The following is a 13476-nucleotide window of genomic DNA, read 5'->3' on the forward strand; positions in this document are numbered from 1 at the left end:
CAGTAACAAATCGAGGAAAATGTGGAGTCCAGTGCTGGGCTTGTATTGTGTCCAGCAGCAGTACCATTTCATACGAGATCTGCTGTCAACCTGTAAGACCTACTTGAGATCTTCTCTGAGAAGGTAAAGGTGAGAACGTTGTCCTCGCTGACGTTCTGCAGATGCTGATTCTCTTCTTGTAATGCCATTCCGATCAGATGCAGAACCTAAGGAATTGTAAAAATTTGTATTTATTTTATGTATTATGCCGAACGCTGAATATTTTATTGTAATTAACAACATGAAGCAATCATGGGGGGAGGGGAATCTTGCACTACAGAAGCGGCTTTCAAATTCAGATCTCTACTTGCTATGAGGGTCCGTTGACGAATTCTAATCAAAACGTGATCTCTTGCTGGTATCCCAATCAGCTGGAATCTGGTAGCAGGTGTTCAGATTTCCTGCAGTGACCCCACAGGGGAAATGGGGTATTACACCATGCTCATTTAAACCAGTGGGTGTCTGTATAATGCCTGGACAGAACTAGTCCATCCTCCAGAGTGAGAGAAGGTCTTTCCAACCATTCTTCATTCTGGCCAAGAGATGAGAGTCCTTAACAAAGATCCTAACATTTATTAATGCAAAATTCTCAAATATGGTATATCAAAATGTTTTATTTTTCTAAACCAGGCAGCCCATTTAGCTCCATTCCTACTTAGACCAATTTTCTTTTTCTCCTTTTATTCCAAGACCCACAACTTTTTTTTATTTTTTCTGTCAATATAGCCGTATGAAGGCTTTTGTATGTGGGACAAGTTGTATCCACATGGGGTGAAATGATGAAAAAAAATTCCACTATTATCTACTGAATTTTGTTTTTACGGGGTTGTATGTGCAATAAAAATGCCCTGGCAAAAGAAATTTTCAGTTTATTACGATTATGGCAACACCAAACTTTTTGTTTTATTAAGTAGTAATAAAAAAGAAAAAAAAAATCAGAAATTTGAAGGGGAGAAAAAAAAAACAAAAAACACCTGTAACTTTTTTTTTTTTTTTTAATTTTTCCAATGATGGGGCTGTGTGAGAGTCTGTTTTTTGTGTGATGAGCTGACATTTTCATTTATACTACTTTGGAGTACACAAATCATTTTTATTACATTGTTTTAGGGAGGTGGAGCAAAAAAAATGAAATTCTGGAGTTTTTGATTTTCTTCTCTCTATACTGTACAGGTTAATTCATTTTATGTTTTGGATCAAACTTTTACAGAAGCAGCTATACAAAATATGAACTTTTTAATATATTTTTCCTTTACTTTTAATGGGGAAAAAACAGTGATTCAAATTATTAATTTTTTTTTTTTTTTTTTTTACATTTTCTTTCCATTTTTAGTACCCTATTTAATTCTACTTTATTTTTCAGTCCCCATAAGGAACTTGTACTACTTGCCATTATTTATTACTGAAGTTCTATATATACAGAAAGTGACGGTCTATGAATCCTAGACACAGGCAGACATGGGGCTCTTCAGCAGGCCCTTTGGCGCCCCAGTCACATCATTTAAATATTGCCGTCAGTGAGTAACAGCGGTATTTAGACGGTTAGACAGCAGCGATCAGAGATACAGTCATATGTTAAAGTTTGGGCACCCCTATTAATGTTAACCTTTTTTCTTTATAACAATTTTGGTTTTTGCAACAGCTATTTCAGTTTCATATATCTAATAACTGATGGACTCAGTTATATTTCTGGGTTCAAGTGAGGTTTATTGTACTAACAGAAAATGTGCAATCTGATTTGACCGGTGCAAAAGTATGGGCACCTCAACATAAAAGTGACATTAATATTTCGTAGATCCTCCTTTTGCAAAAATAACAGCCTCTAGTCGCTTCCTGTAGCTATTAATGAGTTCCTGGATCCTGGATGAAGGTATTTGTGACCATTCCTGTTTACAAAACAATTCCAGTTCAGTTAAGTTTGATGGTCGCCAAGCATGGACAGCCCGCTTCAAATCATCCCACAGATGTTCAATGATATTCAGGTCTGGGGACTGGAATGGCCATTCCAGAACATTGTAATTGTTCCTCTGCATAAATGCCTGAGTAGATTTGGAGCGGTGTTTTGGATCATTGTCTTGCTGAAATATCCATCCCCTGCGTAACTTCAACTTCGTCACTGATTCTTGCACATTATTGTCAAGAATCTGCTTATACTAAGTTGAATCCATGCGGCCCTCAACTTTAACAAGATTCCCGATGCCGGCATTGGCCACACAGCCCCAAAGCATGATGGAACCTCCACCAAATTTTACTGTGGGTAGCAAGTGTTTTTCTTGGAATGCTGTGTTTTTTAGCCTCCATGCATAACGCCTTTCTGTATGATCAAACAACTCAATCTTTGTTTCATCAATCCACAGGACCTTCTTCCAAAATGTAACTGGCTTGTCAAAATGTGCTTTTGCATACCTCAGGCGACTCTGTTTGTGGCGTGCTTGCAGAAACGGCTTCTTTCGCATCACTCTCCCATACAGCTTCTCCTTGTGCAAAGTGCGCTGTATTGTTGACCGATGCACAGTGACACCATCTGCAGCAAGATGATGCTGCAGGTCTTTGGAGGTGGTCTGTGGATTGTCCTTGACTGTTCTCACCATTCTTCTTCTCTGCCTTTCTGATATTTTTCTTGGCCTGCCACTTCTGGGCTTAACAAGAACTGTACCTGTGTTCTTCCATTTCCTTACTATGTTCCTCACAGTGGAAACTGACAGGTTAAATCTCTGAGACAACTTTTTGTATCCTTCCCCTGAAAAGCTGTGTTGAATAATCTTTGTTTTCAGATCATTTGAGAGTTGTTTTGAGGAGCCCATGATGCCACTCTTCATAGGAGAATCAAATAGGAGAACTACTTGCAAGTGGCCACCTTAAATACCTTTTCTCATGATTTGATACACCTGGCTATGAAGTTCAAAGCTCAATGAGGTTACAAAACCAATTTAGTGCTTCAGGAAGTCAGTAAAAAGTAGTTAGGAGTGTTCAAATCAAGAAAATAATAAGGGTGCCCATACTTTTGCACCGGTCAAATTTTGTTTAAATGCAGACTGCACATTTTCTGTTAGTACAATAAACCTCATTTGAATCCAGAAATATAACTGAGTCCATCAGTTATTAGATATATGAAAGTGAAATAGCTGTTGCAAAAACCAAAATTGTTATAAAGAAAAAAGGTTAACATTAATAGGGGTGCCCAAACTTTAACATATGACTGTAGCTCAGAGATAGCTCCAGTTGCTGCTGTTACAGGCAGATGAAAACTATATTAAACAGCCGGGCGCTCATCACAAATGTTTATGGGTTCTTGCACCTCATTAGAAAAGAGAAGGGTAATGGTTTGGTGTTGTGGGTCTTAAGGGTCCCGCTTCTTATTGCAGATGCTACCAGCTGTTGCAGGGGATCTTATAGACTAGGCAGTTTCCACCCTCATCCACCTGTTATTTGATTGACAGCTCTGACATTATAGTGTCACAAAATGGTGGCAATAGATGGAAAACAAGTGGGTGGACAGATGCAGTTAAAATGTTTGGCCAAACCAAGGGTGAATCGAGCTCATGTACTTGGTTTGAAAATTCATTTCTGTGATCACTTAGTGTACTCCTAGTGGCAAGCAGCACAATACCCATGGCCCTGTGTCCCCCAATGAGGCGTAGGAGAAACTCCCTTTAACCTTTAATTAGCCGCCTGGGGTCCATTGTACCCCAACCAAGTTTGTTTTCATCATATTTCCTCAAGTATGGAAGGTATGTAACCACCCATTCTGGTAGCATCCTAGCTCGGGACATCATCACTTCAGAGTGCATCGCGAGAGGCGGTGTCGATTACATGTGCCACAGCGAGGTGCGTGTGACAAATAGTACATTTTGGCGCGACTAACTGAACATTAAGATTTATAGTCCATGCTTCGAACTGTTGCATGAACTTGTAATTTCCTGCACAGTTTATTTTAGACATGAGGGACGAGGAAGCGGTAACCACAAGTCAGAATTTAACCCTAAGTGACGGTCACTTTTCTTTTTCAGCTGTTCTCCTAGCCTGGAAGAAATAACCAAAATCCACTGCTGACTGCATCCACAATTGTATTCACGTATCTTCTGTGAGTTGTGCACTTTAAAAAGGGTATTCTCCTATTCTTAGACATTTATGGCACATGCACAGGTTAGGTTAGGAGACCACTTAATGACTAGCGAGTTAAATAAAAAGAGGATTTTGAGTACTCCCTGTAAAGCTCTCAGTGCCTTTATTGGGGGACACAGGTAACCATGGTTGTATGCTGCTGCGACTAGGCAAAAAAAGTTCTCATCCCTAGCAGGGTACACATACCGGCTAACAACAAAGCTAATCAGATAGTGAAAAAGCAGTATAAGCAAGATTAAAACAACCTTAAACAGGCCCAACATAGGCTCAAACAAGGGCGGGTGCTGTGTTCTCCAATGAAGGCTCTGAGAAAGGTTTTACGGTAAGTAGCCAAAATCCACTTTTCTCTATCGCTTCATTGGGGGACACAGGTAATCATGGGATGTCCAAAAGCAGTCCCAAGGGTAGAAACAGAAGAAAACATCTCCAGATCAGGTCAGGTGACTGACGAATTCCACCTGCAGAACCTTCCTGCCTAGGCTCAAATCAACCGAAGCGTGCATCAGCCGAGGCATAGGTACGCACCCTGTAGAACTTGAAACAGGTATGAAGAGAAGAAGCCCAGGTAGCGGCCCAGCAGAGCTGGATCACAGTGGCCTGGTGATGAATGGCCCAGGAAGCCCTCACTGCGTGGGTGGAGCAGCCCATCACGCCCAGCGGGAGTGGTCTATCCTTGACTCGATATGACTCCAGTATGGCAGAGGGGATCCAGTGAGAAATAGTGGCCCAGGAAGTGGGAAGTCCTCTGTGGCAACCATCAGAAATCACGAACAGATACAGATGCAAAGGCCCTGACAAGATGATCCAACATGTGGAGGGACTGTTCCAGATTGATTAGATGGGGACGGGCAGAAGGACGATGTCCTCGCTGAGCTGGAAGGGAGAAGTTACCTTGGGAAGGAAGAAAGAAACAAGTCCTAAGACTGCCTTGTCCTGGCGGAGGATGAGGAAGGGGGAGGGAAACGAGATTGCTTCCAATTATTCAGAAACCCGGCTGATAGAGGTGATCGCAACAAGAAACAAAACTTTCCGGGAAAAAAACGATTTCTCTAATGGGTTTAAAGGGGGGTCATTGAAGGATGCTCAGTACTAGGTTAAGGTCCAATGGGGGTATGATATGGAAGAACAAAGCAAGTGACTACTTGCAGGAAGGTCTTGACCTGGGAGTGAAAGGACAAATTCCGTTGGAACAGGATCGACAGCACAGAGACCTGACTCTTAAGGAAACTGAGAAAGAACCCGGACTCTAAGCCTGAATGTAGGAAGGCCAAGAGAAGAGGGACAGAAAAGGACATGGGGGTTGTCAAATTGTCCCCGCACCAGCGAAAAAAGTCTTTTCATATCCGATGATAAAAGTAAGACGAAGGCTTTCTCATCTTGATCATGGTCTGTATGACCTGGGAAGAGAAACCTCCATCTTTAAGACTGTGGCTTCAACAGCCATGCCGTTAAATAGAGAGACTGAAAATTCTGATGAAAGAGAGGACCCCGAGAGGGAAGGTCTTTGGGATCCTGGAGTTTCCAGGGAACATCTGCGAGCAGGCTGAGTAACTCAGCATAAAAGGCTTTTCACGGCCTTTCTTGAGCCATGAGGATGACTGGTATTCCTTCCACTTTGATCTTCTTGATGAGTTTGGGAACTGGGCGATAAGAATGCCCAAGAAACATGGATTTTTGTGAGTACTCACCGTAAAATCCTTTTCTCCGAGACGCTCATTGGGGGACACAGGTACTGTGGGTGTATGCTACTGCCGTCTGGAGGCTGACACTAAGTATACAAAAAAAAGTTAGCTCCTCCTCCGCATACACCCTTGCCCCGACTGCGGGCGGAAACCAGTTTAGTGCAATAGCAGTAGAAGAACACAAAAACAATTTAGCCTTAAAGCAGAATACCATATGTCTGAAAAAGGACCACCCTAAACTTAAAAGGAATCATATTAACTAAATAAACAAGAGCCAACTGGCTAATAGTGTGGGTGCTGTGTCCCCCAATGAGCGTCTCGGAGAACAGGATTCTACGGTGAGTACTCACAAAAATCCATGTTCCTTCTTCGTCTCATTGGGGGACACAGGTACTGTGGGACGTCCTAAAGCAGTCCCTGGGTGGGAGATTGACTCACCGATCCAAGCCACATGCACCTCCTGCCTAAAGGTGTGCCACTGCTGCTTGGAGAATTCTTCTACCCAGACTCGCATCTGACGAAGCCTGAGTATGCACATTGTAATGCTTAGAAAAAGTGTGCAGTCTGGACCAGGTTGCTGCTTTGCATACCTGCTCCGCCGAAGCCTGATGCCGAAGCGCCCAAGAGGCGCCCACTGCCTGAGTAGAGTGAACTCCTATTCCTGCTGGAATTGGTGCGCCTCTAATACGGTAAGCCTCTTGAATAATCCATCTGGCTATGGTCGACTTTGAGGCTGCGAGTCCCTTCCTGCGCCCTTCGGGGATCACAAACAGAGAGTCTGTCTGGCGAAAAGGTGCCGTCCGCGACAAGTACCTTCTGAGCGCTCTCACTAGGTCCAATGTGTGGAGCGCCTTTTCCACCTGATGTACTGGCGCTGGACAAAGTGAAGGCACAACAATGACCTCATTAATGTGAAATGAGGACATGACCTTTGGCAGAAAAGGGGAGCTGGTCCAAGAACTGCCTTATCCTTGTAAAAGGTAAGAAACGGTGCCCTACAAGATAGGGCTGCCAACTCCGAGACTCTCCTAATGGAAGTTATGGCTACCAAGAATACGACCTTCCTGGAAAGGTACGACAATGAGATTTCTTGTAACGGCTCAAAAGGAGTTTCCTGCAGGACACTCAGGACCAGGTTAAGGTCCCAGGAGTCCAAGGGCGCTCTATAGGGGGGTACCAGATGAGAGACCCCTTGAATGAATGTCTTGACCTGCATATTAGTAGCGATTCTTCTCTGGAAGAGGACAGACAAGGCCGATATCTGTCTCCTAAGGGAGCTCGGGGCTAACCCTGAGTCTAGGCCTGACTGAAGAAAAGCCAGGATGTTGGGAAAAGAAAAAGACAGTTTAGCAACCCCGTGCTCTCGACACCAACCAAAGAAAACCTTCCAAGTGTGATGGTAAATTCTCGCCGAGGTAGGCTTCCGGGTGCTAACCATTGTAGCAACCACTTCACGCCCAAACCCCGCCTGGGTCAGAATCCAAGATTCCATGGCCATGCCGTCAAACACAGGGCCCCCGAGTTCGGGTGGCAGACCGGTCCTTGAGAAAGTAGATCTGGTCGCTCTGGCAGACGCCATGGAACGTCTGCGAGGAGCTGCACTAGATCCGCGTACCATGAGCGCCGGGGCCAGTCTGGGGCCAGCAGAATTGCCGGAACCCCCTCTGTTTTGATCTTCCTGATGACCCTCGGAAGTATTGGCAGCGGGGGAAACAGGTATGGGAGGCGAAACTTGTTCCATGGTAGAACCAACGCATCCACTGCGATCGCTCGCGGGTCTTGAGATCGAGCGACAAACACGGCCACTTTGTCGTTTACCCTGGAGGCCATCAGATCCACGTCCGGTGTTCCCCACCTTTGGCAAATCTGCTGGAAGACCTTGGGGTGCAGGGACCATTCTCCGGACACGACACCCTGCCGGCTTAGGAAGTCCACTGCCCAATTTTCCACACCTGGTATGTGGACTGCTGAAATTACCGAGTGGTACCCCTCGGCCCAGCATAGCACATGCTCTATCTCACACATGGTTGCTCTGCTGCATGTGCCCCCTGATGATTCACGTACGCCACCGCCATGGCGTTGTCCGATTGAATCCGAACATGACGTCCTGCTGGAAATGTTGCAGTGACAACCGCACCGCTCGTATCTCCAACAAGTTGATCGGGAGGCGTGCCTCCTGTTGCGACCATTGCCCGAGTCGTGTGCTGGCAAAAAACTGCTCCCCAACCGAGGAGGCTCGCATCGGTTGTGATCACCAACCATTGATCTGGGGGAAAAGGTTTCCCCTGAAGAAGAGAGGAGTCGCGCGTCCACCACTGCAGTGACCGTTTAACTTGGGAGGACAACCTGCACTGATGATCGAGCGTGAATGGACTCTTGTCCCAGGATGTCGAGAGGGCGTGTTGCAGGGGATGAAGATGGAATTGGGCAAACGGAATTGCTTCCATTGCTGCCACCATCCTCCCTAGGACCCTCATCCCGAACCGAATGGTATGAGGGCCTGGTTGTTGAAGCTTCCAAACCCCCTTCCGGAGTGCTCGCACCTTGTCCTGAGGGAGAACTACCAACCCTCGGGAGGTGTCGAAAATCATCCCTAGGAACGAAATCCTCAGAGCTGAGACAAGGGATGACTTCTTCCCGTTGACCAACCATCCTAGGCGGGATAAGGTACCCAGCGTGATGTTTACATTTTCCTCGCATGCCCGAAAAGACGGTCCTTTCACCAAGAGGTCGTCTAAGTACGGCAAGACCACTATGCCCCGAGAGTGTAGAATGGCCATGACAACCGCCATTACCTTCGTGAACACTCTGGGGGTGGTGGCCAACCCGAAAGGCAGAGCTACAAATTGGAAATGCCGCCCATCAATTGCAAAACGTAGGAACCTTTGATGCGGAGGAAAAATAGGGACGTGCAGGTAAGCATCCTGGACATCGATTGAGGCCAAATATTCTCCCTGCTCCATTGCCGATATCACTGAACGGAGGGCTTCCATTCGGAAGTGTTTGATTCTGATGAACCTGTTCAGGAGCTTTAGGTCCAGAACTGGCCTTACTGTCCCGTCCTTCTTCGGGACCGCGAACAGGTTGGAATAATAACCCTGAGTTCTCTCGCACTCTGGTACAGAGACATCTGTGTTCCAAGTCTTAAGCTAGAGAATTTTGCGAATGGCTATGATCTTGCTGGCCGCAAGAGCAGAGCAACTGATGGCATCTAAGAGTGCAGAAAGCAAAAACTTTACAACATGAGCAATCTGATACGTGAGGTCCACTAGCTTATAAGATGAGGCTCTGGATAGAATGCTCTGCCAAAGGAGCTTAGCCCAAGCAGAGACAGACTTGGCTACCTACGTGGAGGTGAAGATAGGGTAGAGGGATGAGCCCTCTCTGACAGTACAAAAGACGGCGTCAGGAGCCACAGGTGAGGGTGGTTGCTGGGAAAAAAAGGGTCCGTGCTCCTCCCTGCATCGTGTCACTATGATGGATTGGCAAAGACCATCTGCCAGGGCTGCACTAAGACACTCTCGCTGTGTTAGTTGGGTAAGCGGACCATACTGTTCTCTCAATCTCTTAGGTGGAAAGACAGGGTGAGTGGTTATAGCCTGTTACCCGAAGTAGAAAAATCAGAGAAAAGAAGGAAAAATACGAAAAAAAAACAACAACAAGGAAACGGTGAGGGACGAGGGAGACTCTATTATGCATTTATTAATTCAGTCCCAATATATTGTCCAGAGATCTCCCTGCACTTCTGAAGTGGCCCCCCCACTCTTGGAAAAAGTACACAGATCCCCACAAGAACAGAACTTCGCCATTTGGCTAGAGAGTTAAGGCCCTTTTACATTTAGCGATGCACCAGCGATCCAACCAGCGATCCGACCCGGTCAGGATCGCTGGTGCATCGCTAAATGATCGCTAGTGAGCTTTCATACAGAAAGATCTCACAGCGATGCAGCAGCGACGCAGCGCACGATACTTACCATTCACACACAGCGATCCTGCGTCCTCCCGCCCGCCTCCACGCGTCGCTGGACGTCACAGCAGGAAGTCTCAGCAGGAAGCAGACGACGAGAAATGGAGCCGGACATTCTCGCGCGATCAGCGATGGACAGCTGGGGAGCCGGTCGCTGGTAAGTATCACACATAGCGATATCGCTAGCAATATCGCTATAACGTCACAAAACCAGTGACGTTTTAGCGATATTGCTAGCGATATCGCTTAGTGTAAAACCCCCTTTAGAAGCCACGTGTTAATGAAGGCAAGGAGGAGCAGAGCTAGGACCCCCTGCTGTCTTTTGTGCAAGGTGGACAAAATCAATTAGCCATCAAGGGAATGCTCCAGACACTTAGGCACCGACACCCAGAGATGAAATATGAGAGTATTACTATTTATTTATATAGCGCCATTATTTCCATGGTGCTGTACATGAGAAGGGGGGGTTACATACAAAGTTATAGATATCGCTAACAGTACACAAATTTACAATGACAGACTGGTGCAGAGGAGAGAGGACCCTGTCCTGCGGACTTACATTCTACGGGATATTGGGGAAGAGACAAAAGGTCGGGGGTGCAGCAGCTCTGGTGGTGATGAGACGGCAGCTCAGGCGGTGGTGAGGCGGCAGAATGGTCATTGCAGGCTGTAAGCTTTCCTGAAAAGATGGGTTTTAAGGTTCCGTTTGAATCAATCAATCAAATCAATCAAATTTATTATCGCCAAGTACATATTACATATATACAAGGAATTCTTTGTGGCAAAGAGGCAACATAATATATAACAACAGATACAACAAGTAACATCTAACAAGACAGATACAGTATATAATCTACACATGACGATTTAATTGTTGAACAGAGAGTGGATAGAAGCTGTTCATATGGCGGTTGGTGCTGCATTTGGGGACTCTGAAGCGACGTCCTGAAGGGAGTAGTTGGAATGAGGAGTGTCCCGGGTGAGAGGGATCGGATGAAATTTTCAATGCGTGGGATCGAATACTCTTATCATAAAGATCCTGGATTTTAGGCAGGGGGAGCCTATAATTCTCTCTGCTGTTCTGAAAGTCCTTTGTAAGCGGAGTTTGTCATGCGCAGTGGCTCCCCCATACCAGACTATCAGAGAGGAACAAATCACAGATCTGATGACAGCATTAAAGAATAAGATCAGCAGATTCTTAGACAAACCATATCTTTTCAGCTGACGCAGGAAGAACATCCTCTGTTGTGCTTTTCTTATAACAGCATCCACGTTTTTCCCCCATTTAAGATCATGAGAGATGATAACACCAAGGAATTTGGTCTCTGTGACCCTAAGAACCACTTCGTCATGGATGTAGATTGGAAGTATCTCATGTTGATCTTTCCTAAAATCCACAACCATCTCAGCAGTTTTTTTAGTGTTGAGTACAAGATTATTGGCTTTACACCAGTCACATATTCTTTCCACCTCACTCCGATACAAGTCTTCAGCATTTCCCCTGATGAGACCAATCAGTGTCATATCATCGGCAAATTTCAAGATTTTTACTGAGTCTGCTGAAGAGATGCAATCATTCGTATAGAGAGAAAACAGTAACGGGGACAAAACACACCCCTGAGGTGCCCCGATGTTTGTGACCAAGGTGTCCGAAGTGAATGGTCCAACTTTTACACTCTGTATCCTGGCTGTCAGGAAGTTATAAATCCACAAGCATAAGTTGAGAGGGACTCCAAGAGCTACCATTTTCTTATGAAGTAAATTCGGATCAATGGTATTGAACGCTGAGCTAAAGTCCATGAAAAGAATCCGGACATATGAGTGCCGTTCATCTGTATGATCCAAAATGTACTTCAGTGCCAGATTGACAGTGTCGTTTGCCGAACGATTCTCCTTATAGGCAAACTGAAGAGGGTCCCATAGCTTCTGCGTGAATTTTATCAGGTGGGACATCATAATTCTTTCGAAGACTTTCATAGCTACAGATGTGAGTGCTACTGGTCTACAGTCGTTCAACTCAGAGGATCCCACTTTCTTGGGGACAGGGATAATTGTGGAATTTTTCCAACACTGAGGTTTGAAGCATCCGAGGGTGGTGGATAGTCGGACGTGTTGAGGCATGGCATTCCAGAGGATAGGGGATATTCGGGAGAAATCTTGGAGGTGGTTGTGTGAGGAACGAATAAGTGTGGAGGAGAGTAGGAGGTCTTGGGAGGATCGAAGATTACGTGAGGGAAGATATTGGTAGATTAGTTCAGAGATGTAGGGAGGGGAAAGGTTGTGGATGGCTTTGCAGGTCAGTGTTAGTAGTTTGAACTGGATTCATTGGGGAATTGGGAGCCAATGGAAGGATTTTCAGAGGGGAGAGACAGGGGAGTAGCGAGGAGAGAGTTGGATTAGTCGGGCAGTAGAATTGAGGGCAGACTGGAGTGGTGCAAGAGAGTTAGCAGGGAGGCCACAGAGGAGAGTGTTGCAGTAGTCAAGGCGGGAGATGATGAGGGCATGTACAAGAGTTTTAGTAGATTGAGGACTGAGGAAGGGATGGATTCTAGAAATAATTTTGAGTTGGAGGCGACAGGAGGTGGCAAGAGATTGGACGTGTGGTTTGAAGGACAGGGCAGAGTCGGGAGTTACTCCGAGGCAGCGGATTTCAGGTGCGGGAGAGAGCGTGATGCCGTTTACCATAATAGATAGATCGGGTAGGGAAGATACGCGAGATGGAGGAAAGATAATGAGTTCAGTTTTGTCTACGTTGAGTTTTAGGAAGCAAGAGGTGAAAAAGGAGGATATGGCTGATAGACACTCTGGGATTCTGGACAGCAGAGAGGTGACATCTGGGCCAGAGAGGTAGATCTGAGTGTCATCTGCATACAGGTGGTACTGGAAGCCATGGGACTTTACGAGTTGTCCTAGGCCAAGAGTATGGATGGAAAAAAGTAGGGGCCCCAGAACGGAGCCTTGGGGGACTCCAACAGAGAGGGGGCGGGATGAGGAGGTAGTGTGGGAGTGGGAAATGCTGAATGTGCAGTCAGAAAGGTATGAGGAAATCAAGGACAGGGCAAGGTCTTTGATGCCAAGGGAAGAAAGAATCTGTAGCAGTAGGCAGTGATCAACTGTGTCAAAGGCAGGTCAAGAAGGAGGAGCATGGAGAACTGTCTGTTAGCTTTGGCTGTGAGTAAGTCATTAGTAATTTTGGTCAGGGCAGTTTCAGTGGAGTGGTGGGGGCGGAAGCCAGATTGCAGGATGTCAAGGAGGGAGTTAGATGAGAGGTGGGAGGAAAGTTGAGCTTGGACATGCTGCTCAAGGAGTTTGGAAGCAAACGGAAGCAGTGATATGGGGCGATAGCTGGGCATAGCAATTGGGTCAAGGTTTGATTTTTTGAGGATGGGTGTTATGGTGGCATGTTAGAGAGTACCGTGCATCTCAGAAATAAGTCCAATAAACCACCAGAACCCTTCGAAACCTCCGCCCGCACCTCTGTGTCTCATATTTCTCTAGCAGTCCCGGATACCGAGCTATTGAGACTGGCTCTCCAGAACCACTTAGAGGTTTATACATATATTCCCAGCCTGTGACTGGTGATATATATACCGCCCTTGCTGCAGAGTGCCCTGATAACAAGTACGTGAAAGGGCAGCCTCTCCGGCGACTACTTATACTAGATGC

The 13476-nt window shown here is 45.9% G+C and overlaps 1 protein-coding gene across 2 annotated transcripts in view; it reads right to left on the reverse strand.

Annotated features, from left to right (window-relative positions):
- UBR2 (ubiquitin protein ligase E3 component n-recognin 2) overlaps nt 1-13476 on the reverse strand; it is a 173155-nt gene that overhangs the window by 61252 nt on the left and 98427 nt on the right. For both annotated transcript variants that reach the window (XM_073553434.1, XM_073553433.1), the window contains exon 26: nt 104-206. In XM_073553434.1, the coding sequence (XP_073409535.1) occupies nt 104-206 (103 nt within the window). The remainder of the gene's footprint in view (nt 1-103; nt 207-13476) is intronic.

This window comes from Dendrobates tinctorius, unplaced genomic scaffold (genome assembly GCF_039654945.1).
Source record: "Dendrobates tinctorius isolate UK_male_01 unplaced genomic scaffold, ASM3965494v1 ptg000201l, whole genome shotgun sequence".
Classification (NCBI taxonomy): Eukaryota; Metazoa; Chordata; class Amphibia; order Anura; family Dendrobatidae; genus Dendrobates; species Dendrobates tinctorius.